The sequence below is a fragment of the Brachyhypopomus gauderio genome, unplaced genomic scaffold, assembly GCF_052324685.1.
Source record: "Brachyhypopomus gauderio isolate BG-103 unplaced genomic scaffold, BGAUD_0.2 sc164, whole genome shotgun sequence".
In the NCBI taxonomy this organism is placed as follows: Eukaryota; Metazoa; Chordata; class Actinopteri; order Gymnotiformes; family Hypopomidae; genus Brachyhypopomus; species Brachyhypopomus gauderio.
In genome coordinates, this window is record NW_027506985.1 from 30500 (window position 1) to 40600 (window position 10101).

At 42.8% G+C, this 10101-nt stretch overlaps 1 protein-coding gene across 1 annotated transcript; it reads left to right on the forward strand.

The window, feature by feature from the left end:
* The first annotated feature begins 142 nt into the window (after positions 1 to 142).
* LOC143501229 (uncharacterized) lies at positions 143 to 9503 on the forward strand. Its single transcript, XM_076994805.1, has 18 exons — positions 143 to 154; positions 779 to 865; positions 1279 to 1390; positions 2341 to 2527; positions 2826 to 3143; positions 3232 to 3375; positions 3506 to 3589; positions 4209 to 4277; positions 4466 to 4662; positions 4823 to 4918; positions 5087 to 5246; positions 6985 to 7092; positions 7193 to 7289; positions 7568 to 7798; positions 8127 to 8199; positions 8365 to 8454; positions 8591 to 8712; positions 9304 to 9503. The coding sequence occupies exons 2-17, from the start codon at positions 784 to 786 to the stop codon at positions 8685 to 8687; spliced, it is 2145 nt and encodes a 714-aa protein (XP_076850920.1). The 5' UTR covers positions 143 to 154; positions 779 to 783; the 3' UTR covers positions 8688 to 8712; positions 9304 to 9503.
* The last annotated feature ends 598 nt before the right edge of the window (positions 9504 to 10101 follow it).

Sequence of the window (10101 nt, forward strand, 5' to 3'; positions counted from 1 at the left end):
TCCTTACAAATCTTCCCAGATCTTTCTATTTTTTCTAGATCTTTCTATCTTTCTATTCTTTCAAATTTTTCATCCAGGAGATTTTTTTTACCCCAGGAGAAGTGACCAGCCAAGGCAGGAACAGAAGAACAGAAAAACTTCATAGACACACCAGGTGAGAAAAATATATTTTCATATACTGTACATAATTTTATACTTCTATGTAAGACAGTATATTTAGTTCTTATGAGTATGGATTTCCATAGGCTTGTTCATAATTATTAAAAATTAAATATACACATTTATGTAGTAGGTTTCTAAGGTTCAGAAAAATAACATGTATATTTATTCTGCTGATGACTGTCAAGCTCTTTATTTCATGTGTACAGGATAATATAATTAATGGAGCATGGGTTATTTCTTTGATTTCTTTGACTCAGCACAATTTTCATAAATCCCACCATGTTAACATTGTCCATGTGGCCATGGAAAAAGCAAATAAAAATAAACATTTTTAAAAAGAAACAGATTTCTAACATGACAAATTCTTAAGCATTCTCCCCACATTCTGATGACATCACATGGCACCATAGCCCTTCTTATAATCACTTGTTCATTGGGAAACACTTACAAGGCATTTGAGCCTCACTGTGAGGCGTGCTGGGTTTCACTTTACCTGCTGTGGGATTTTCAGGTGTGCCCTACAACCCCCAAGAGACAGTGATCCACAGACAATATAGCAATATCTGTCTACTGCACTGTTATTCGTATAGTACATAATCTTTTTCTTAATGTTCAGTCAACATGACAGCAGATGCCCTTCGGAGACCAGTTGGAGACCAGTTGATCCTGGAAGAGGATGAGAATTATCTCCCATCTGAACAAGGTACATTAGCTGTCGCATACTACCTGTTACAGTTTAGGACCCCGGATAAAACTTTAATATATGTTACTGAAATGGTATACTTTAATATCCACCATTGATAAAGTCTACAAGCTACAACAGTTCCATCATTTAATAACTAAATTATAATGTTGACATAATAACTTAATAATATATAATAATAATAATAATAATAATAATAATAATAATAATAATAATAATATATAATAATAATATTAACAACACATGTCCAGTTGGGACTCTTGTATGTTCGTCCAAGCTATAGCTACACTTTATAACATAGAATCAATCTCCATGCATTATGGACTTAACTATTTGAATTTGTGGGATTTTACTTGATTTGAAAATATCATACTGATTGTGGGTATATTCATCTTATCCGTATTCCTCCTCAGAGGTCCATGAGTATGCCAGAGAAATTGGCATTGACCCTGATGGGGAGCCAGAGCTGCTGTGGCTGGCCAGAGAGGGGATTGTAGCCCCACTACCTCCTGATTGGAAACCCTGGTAGGACAAACTCATTCTCATACAGTCACCCAGTTTTCTTATCCTTACACACAGAGCAGTGAGCGTTGGTGTGAGCGTTGGTTCCTTTTAGTAAAATCCAAGCATACTCTAATGTGCCCTTAATTGAGGAATGGCTTCCATTCCAAGAACTCTACGTATCATTCATGCTGTCTCATTCATTCAGGCTCTTGATTACCTGACGTACCAAGGCCCTTTGTCCCCTGTAACTCAGTTATAATTTTAAGTACCATTTATAGAAGTAGGATGCATCAGGACTTTATTGTGAGTGTCATAATGTCACACGGACTCTCTGGAAGCTTGCAAGAAGTGGGCATTGAATCACTTATGACCTAGGTGATTAGATGAGCAAATTAGAAAGCCCAACTTTTTTTTAAAGACCTTGGAACTGCAAGTCTGGAGAAGACTGAATATTTTGACTGGGAAGTAAGACTGGGCAAGAGAAAATATAACAGACAGAGGAGGATTTTTGAAGTTGGAGAGTATGATGTGACATGAAAGATCAGACACAATTTAACATATTAAATCATTTTTGGATTCTGTATTCAAATGGTTTGGGGGGAAGTATGTTATAACCTTATTGTCAGGTGTAACAGTGGTGTCTTTATATGAGTCAGTACCTTCATACATAAAACACATAAAGACAAGATCCAGGGGATATTTAATGTTAGTTGTCCCCGAAACTAACAATTGCAAAGTATAAAATTAATATTTCATCACTCTATGCAGCAGATTTGCTTGTAGACTTGGCCTTCTGGCACTATTAATCTGAGCAATGAGACCCAGAGCACCACTCAGTGTTTCAGATGTTGACATATTGACACCTTTGTGGACAGTCCTGTGCTGGAGAACCTAGGCTTGTCTACATGTCATGTGTTTTTATGTGTGTGTTTATCTATGTGATGAGCTTGTCTCTCTTTCCTACTCTCCAGTCAGGATGTGACTGGAGAAGTATACTATTTCAACTTCTCCACGGGCCAGTCCACCTGGGACCACCCCTGTGATGAGCACTACCGCCAACTAGTGGCCCAGGAGCGGGAGTGTGCTCAGCCATGCCACGGCCATGCCATGGATGAAGAGGAGGAGGATGAAGAGCCGAAGAAGGCGTCTGTCCATGAGGTGAAAACACCTGCTAGAATATAATGCTCTGATTTTTAGCTCACTGTCACCTTTGTAGTCTTTACACTGCAGTTGTTCACACATTATGTTCCCAGCTTTTATACACATTTATACAGCGCCACTAACATCACTGTGTGTGCTCACGTGATCTTGGTGTTACTGTAGCACCTTGCTCTACCTGTCACACACACACACACACACACACACACACACACACACAGATCTTGTGAATGTCTGTACATGCATGTTTATGCATGTGTGTTTGCATGTGTTGGTGTGTTTGTCTGTGTATGAGCAGGACAGTGAACTCAGGGTGGCAGAGGAGACTGAGCTGGACGTGGACGAAGAAAAGAAAAAGAGAGAGAAGGAGTGTGTGTGTGTGTGTGAGTGTATGTGTGGTGAGTTGTCTGGTCTGTTGCAGGAGGTGAGGGAGGAGGTGCAGAGGGAGCACAGCAGGAAGCTGGAGCAGCTGTCGCAGGAGTACCAGGAGCAGCTCTTCACCCTCAGACATGAGCACCTGGAGGAGGTGCAGAGGGAGCACAGCAGGAAGCTGGAGCAGGTGTCGCAGGAGCACCAGGAGCAGCTCTTCACCCTCAGACAAAAGCACCTGGAGGAGGTGTGGCAGGGAGAATTCATTTACTCACAGCTCAGTGATCACCTGAGAGACCGAGCCAATGTGTGTTCATCACACGGTGTGTGTGCAGGAGAGCGTGGAGAGGGAGCGCTTGTTGAGGGCTCATCTGGAGGAGAGGGAGAGGATGCAGGCTTCGCACACGTCCCAGCTGGATCAGCTCAGACTACAGCTCGACTCTCAGCTCCAACACACCCACAAAATACACATGCAGAAAGTAAGATCCCACACCCATACGATACTCACGTGCAAAAACGCCTCTTCTGCCGTACCCAGTCGGGTGTTTATGTGTATAAAGACGGTGAGAGTTGTTTGTATTTGTTTGTTTTTCTTGTGTGTGTGTTTAGGCGTTAGAAGTGCAGAAGATGATTGAGCAACTGGACATGAAAACCAAAGAGCTCAAAACTCAGGAACTGCTACTCCAAACTCAGGTACTTTACCTGCGTTATTTGAGTGTGTGTGTGTGTGTGGGTGTGCTACTCCAAACTTAGATACTTTACCTGCTTTATTTGAGTGTGTGTGTGTGTGTGTGTGTGTGTGTGGGTGTGCTACTCCAAACTTAGATACTTTACCTGCTTTATTTGAGTGTGTGTGTGTGTGTGTGTGGGTGTGCTACTCCAAACTTAGATACTTTACCTGCTTTATTTGAGTGTGTGTGTGTGTGTGTGTGTGTGTGTGTGTGTGGGTGTGCAACACCAAGCTCAGGTACTTTACCTGCTTTATTTGAGTGTGTGGGTGTGTGTGCGCTACTCCAAACTCAGGTACTTTAGCTACTTTGAGTGTGTATGTGCAACTGGTACACTGAGCTCCATTGTATTAGGTGCCCGTATAGCTGTAGTTATAAGTTACTAATCATTCGTCAGTCAGTTCTTTGTGCTGAGAAGTTAACTGACTCAATGACCTGTTTTGAAGAAAAAAAATGAATAGGTCATGTCTGGAGTGTGTGTGTGCGTGTGCATGTGCGTGCATGCATGTGTGTGAATCTTCAGTCCAGTCACTCAGCTGCCTGATAAAATGATCTGTGTGTGTGTTTGTACTGTTGGTCTGTAGGCTGCAGATTTGAAGAAGAGGAGACAACAGCTGAGTGAGGAAGGAGATGAAGTTGAGAAGGGGATAGAGGTGAGTGTGTGTGACCAGGTGTGTGTGTGTGTGTGTGTGTGTTTCATTGTGAACTGTTATGCTAGGTTGTGTGTGTCCCCCAGGTGTGTGTGTGTGTGTGTGTGTGTGTGTGTGTGTGTGTGTGTGTGTGTGTGTGTGTGTGTCATTGTGAACTGTTATGTTAGGTTGTGTGTTTGTGTGTCCCCCAGGCTTTCTCACGTGTCCTGAGAGAACGGGACAGTCTGCGTGCAGAGCTGGACCAATTAAGAGATGAGAGGAGGAGAGAAAGGGAGGAGCTGGATAAAGAGAGAGAGGGAAGGAGGAGGGAGAGGGAGGAGAGCAAGAGGATGATGGAGGAGAGAGAAAAACTTCAGGCTAGATGTGATGAACTCCACAGAAGGCTCAGGTAATACACACACAAACACACACACACACACACACACACACACACACACACACACACACACACACACACACACACACATACACACACATTAGCTTTGACCAAGTCAGTACTGGTCTCTGGTGACACAAATGCAAGGTACACAGAGTGTGTACATGTACAGATCTGTGTTGGTGTGGAGGGCTCCCTCCAAGTGGAGGAAATGGAACCTCCTCTCTCCCCTGTGCCCACCTCCCACAACCTCCCGCAGCATAGACAAGTATGTGGGTGTGGGTGGGTGTGGGTGGGGAGGGAGGCTGTCCGATTGTATGTATTTATCATATGTTTATATACTCGTTTGTAATCTCCTCTCTCTCTCTCTCTCTCTCTCTCTCTCTCTCTCTCTCTCTCTCTCTCTCTCTCTCTCTCTCTCTCTCTCTCTCTCTAGCTTGCAGGAGTATATTTCAGGTGAAGGTGTCCAGCAGAGAGCAAGACAGTTCTTGGAGAAACAGACCAGCTGTCTGAGAGTGAGACAGGCGGCACTAAGGACGGCCCACCCCAGCCCGCAGAGGTCCGCTGCAGGAGGCTCTGCTCAGCCTCTCTGCCAGGTCCGTCAAGTCTAGTCAGTTTTATTTATAAAGCGCTTTTTACAAAACATGGTGTCACAAGCGCATGGGTCCAGATCCCTATTGAACAAGACAGGGGCAAGTGTGGCAGAGACAAACTCCCTATGCGGATTAGGAAGAAACCTTGGGAGGACCAAGATCCCAAAGGGAAGCCATGCTCAATTGGCCCAGCAACTTTAAGTTCATATTTATAGTCCTGTGTCTATCTGAGCAGTCACAGTCTCTCCAATATGGATGCTGGGCCTCAGGTAGGATGCTGGCCGTATTGGCACATGCATCCACGGCATCAGCACATCCACTGGCAACCCAGAGCATCTTCTAGCTCCTTTATGGAATTGTCTTTGTAGAAACATGTAGTCAAGATACAGAATGCAGGTTAATATGTAAAATCAAATTAAACTTCCATATATATAGCACACGTGCCAGTGACTTAGCATGTGGCTCCAGCAGGCTTATCCCTAGCAGCATAACTAAAGGGAGGGGCCTGGAGGTGACCACAGGCATGAGGGTACTGAGACATTACTCTGTCTTCGGCTGTAATCTTGTGCTTTGAGAGAGCAGCAGGTGAGATGATTATGGTATGCAGTGAGTTCACTCGGATATTGTGGAGGACTATTTAATGCTTTATAGGCCAACAGAAGAATTTTAAAATCAGTTTGATATTTAAACAGGAGCCAGTGCAATGCTGAGAGAGTAGGACTAATGTGATGCACTTCTCAAGGCCTAGTTAGGACTCTGGCTCTTGGATTCAAGTTGGAATGCAGCAAGTTGGACTTTCTTTAGGGACTGTTTAGAGCATCCAATTAAAAGTAGTCCAATCTTGATGAGATTGTGGACCAGTTTCTCTGCGTCTGATACCGAACGTACATGTCTCAGCTTGGCAATATTACATGAAGGTGCAAAGGCAGCATTAGTGACATTGCATATGTGTGTGTCAAATGAAAGATCCTAATCACTAGTGACGCCTAAACTTTTAGCAGGAAATTCAGGTGTTACTGAAAAGCCATCTAGTGTAATAAGAAGATCAGACCCATTGCTTCTAGCACCCTTGAATCCAAGAAGTAACACCTCAGTCTTATTAGAATTTAGAAGAAGAGAATTAGACGCCATCCAGTTCTTTATTTCTTGGATGCAGTTCTCAGTTTTGGTAGTAGTGTTGACATCATCCAAATTAGAATATATATATATATATATATATATATATATATATATATATATATATATATATATATATATATATATATATATATATATATATATATATATATATATAACTGAGTCAGTTATATATATATATATATATATATATATATATATATATATATATATATATATATATATATATATATATATATATATATATATATATATAACAGAGTATCATCTGCATAGCAATGGAAGCTAATACCATGCCTACAAATGCTTGCTAGCCTATATAATGAGAATAACATGGGACCCAATACAGATCCTTATGAGCATTCATTATTTTCAAGTACAAATTTGTAACGATCGGTCAGGTAGGATTTGAACCAGGAGAGTGATTGACCTTTTATCTGAGAATATTAAGAGATCGTTAACTACTTTAGACGGTTTCAGTGCCGTGGTGGGTCTAAGCACGTTAGGTCTTGCAGTGCCTACAGCCATGTAGCCAGGTCAGATGGGAGAGAGTAGGAAGCATGAGTATAGCTCCTCTTAGATGTTCTGCTCCCCTGTGCTGTAGGAGGTGAGTGAGCTGGAGAAGCTGAGGGAGAGGGTCCAGAAGGGCCACGCGATCCTGAGAAAGAAGGAGGAGAGACTCGGCCAGCTGGAGACGTCACTGGCAGAGGAGGTAACACACACATACACACACACGTATGCCTGCACCCACACACTTACGTACAAACCCACATTAATACCTACCTGGGCTTTACAATGTTTTACTGTCTCAGCTGTCATGTGATGAAGGCGAGCGGCTCGTGGGAGATCGGAGAGTCTCTGATGTCACAGAGTCAGAGACGAGTGGTGTGTGTGGCCAAGAGGAGACGAGTGAGACACACACTCCATGTGCATGCACAACACACACACACGGGCAGACATTTTGAGAAGGCACTAATTTTGGTTTTCACAAAGTTTACTACCACAGTTTTTTTTTTATGGTGGCAAGGAAGCAAACTGTGAAAACTAAAAATATGCCCATAACTGTAAACAGCTCTAGAGTCCACTCTGGTCTTGTTGGTTCATAGTTATCTGATGTTTTTATTTCTCTAGCAGTAATACACCTAAACTCTGGTCTTCCTCTCTGCTACTCCCACTCTCTGTTTCAGCACATGCAAGGCCAGTGAAAGTGCAGCAGTTAGCAGAGTCCCTGCAGCAGATCTCTGGCCAGCTGAACACAGTGCTGGGTGAACTGGAATCTTTCACTGGGAGGAGCGTCCAGCCCCTCCCTCAGCCACCTCCGTCCTCCTCCTTCCCTCCTGCCCCGTCCTGGGCATGGACACCAAGCCCCGCCTCCTCTTCAGTGGCTCAGAACAGCTTCTTACACTCCACCATTAATGGTCAGTGTTGGGAACGTTACTTTAAAAAAGTAATTAGTTATAGTTACTCACTACTTGTTCAAAAAAGTAACTGAGTTAGTAACTGAATTACTCTATAATAAAAGTAACTCGTTACCAGGGAAAGTAACTATTTGCATTACAGTTAAAAAAAAGTTATATGCCAATGAATAAGGATTTTTTGAAAAAGCAGTTTTCACATTGATTTTCTGTGCTAGGATAATGCCGATCTTTTCCAGTGTAAGGGTGGTGCAGTGTAGAGACCTGCTGTGTCAAATTGGCTTCAGAAATCTAAACCGCACTACCTGTATTAAGACTGCTCTGATTTTAGGAGTTTCCATGGATACCAGTGCCCGCTATCCCATGAGGGCTACCAGAGCATATAGTGGATACACTCCAGCAAGGTGACTACACACACTTGCACACCTGTGCAGGCTCGGTCACAATCTCTCACTCTCACTCTCGCTCACAGGATCAGTGCTGCTGTTGATTTTGAAAGGAAAATTGATGAACTCATACAGTGCTTTTCCATTATGTGTGTGCGTGTGTGTGTGTATGTGTGTGTGTAGTCTCTCCTCTGAGCTAGATGGCCAGAGGCTGCAGAGACTGATCGACGACAACAAAAGGTGGCTGGAATCACGACGCAAAGACCCAAATGTGTATCCTTTCACAATCTCTCTCCCCCTCAGCTTATACACATGTACGTATCACACACAAACCAGTACGGGAACAGAATGCATCATATTTTCACACACACTCTCTTGCACCCTTGTGTTCTCCTGAACCTCTGCCCAGGCCTCTCTTCACACGCTACCCAGCTGCCCCGCACACCAATGGGCTGGTCCAGCTCAGCCTGGACAAGAAGAATCAGATCAAGGTCTACCATTACTGAAGAGGCACAACCCACTGATGTCCATGTATGTCCAGTGCAAACAAATCAATGGATAGACAGAATACAAACATGCCTATGGACATAAGAGAACACACATGAAATTGTCAAGAGACTTCTGTATAGTGTTATATAGAATGTATAACACTAATGAGATTAAGCACAGTCGTGTGCATCTACAGTGTACAGATACAGTGTTTAAAGTGTAGTATTCAACACATCTGTCCCCTTTAATCCCTTCATACCTTTGTATGTGTTGATGCCATTAAACAACTGCTGTACAAGTTCATATCCACAACAGAAAAGCCTCATAAATCCTGATGACAGGATTATCTTGATCTAGATATTATAGTCCCTAATCTTAGTCTGAAGATGAGGATCACCAACAGAGGTTGTGTAAGCCATATGAAGGTTACAGCTTCCTAGGAGTGTTGTGCTTCACAAAACAACGTGTTTACAGATGTGACACTTGGGGACCAGACAGTGCTTAGCCTGTAAATCCTTTTCATGTAGATATGAAATTTTGCATTTATTTTTGTAAAACGAATAAATCTGTGGTGTTTTACATCAGTGTGGCTTGTGATGTTTGATGGTGTGTGTTTCACTTCTGTGCTTACAGTAAGATCAGGAATAGACCTTCTGTTCAGCAATAGCACTTCTACTGCACACCGATTCTGCAGCACATGCCCCACCGTGGATTCTTCTCAGCTCCACCACGAGTGCAGTCAGAAGAAAGCAGAACAATGACTTGCAGCAGAGAAAAAAACTGCCGTTTTTGCACATCACAGAAAAGTGAATAAAGTTTAATCTGATTCTAGACCTGCTGTAATTGTTATTTTACCGATCTACAGGACATCCTGACACACACCCACTTGCGCTACTGAGAAAACATACAAATGCTTTATTCAGTAATCTCAACCATCAGTTATTAAAAACACAACTTTTTTTTTTTTTTTTTTACATCTGTGCAAATTAGATTCCACCATGTTCACTATCACAGAAGGACTAGTAAAGTGTCCTGGTGAACTAGAGTATTCACTCCTCAGTCAAACCTAAGAGGCCCCAAACCAACATGGAAGGGAGCAGATTGACTAACACACGACTCGGGCCACGTAGGAAAAGAAACAACAAGTACAAAATGCATTGACGTTTGCATGGCAGGTTTGATTTTTCCTACGATTTTTCCTTCCCTCTAAAGAGGAGTCACCAACTGCATGAAGGGTCAATCACACCTGGTATTAACAATACATTTGGTGATTAGTGTGTTCACCAAATACAACTGTAAGCAGGGCCACAAAACCCACCTCCAACATGTGTTCTGTGAATGCCTGATTGACTAGATCTAAAACGTTATCACTGTGAGCCTGCTTGAGCAGATCTGCACCACTCTTGGGTAAAGGAGATGCCTGTGGTTCGA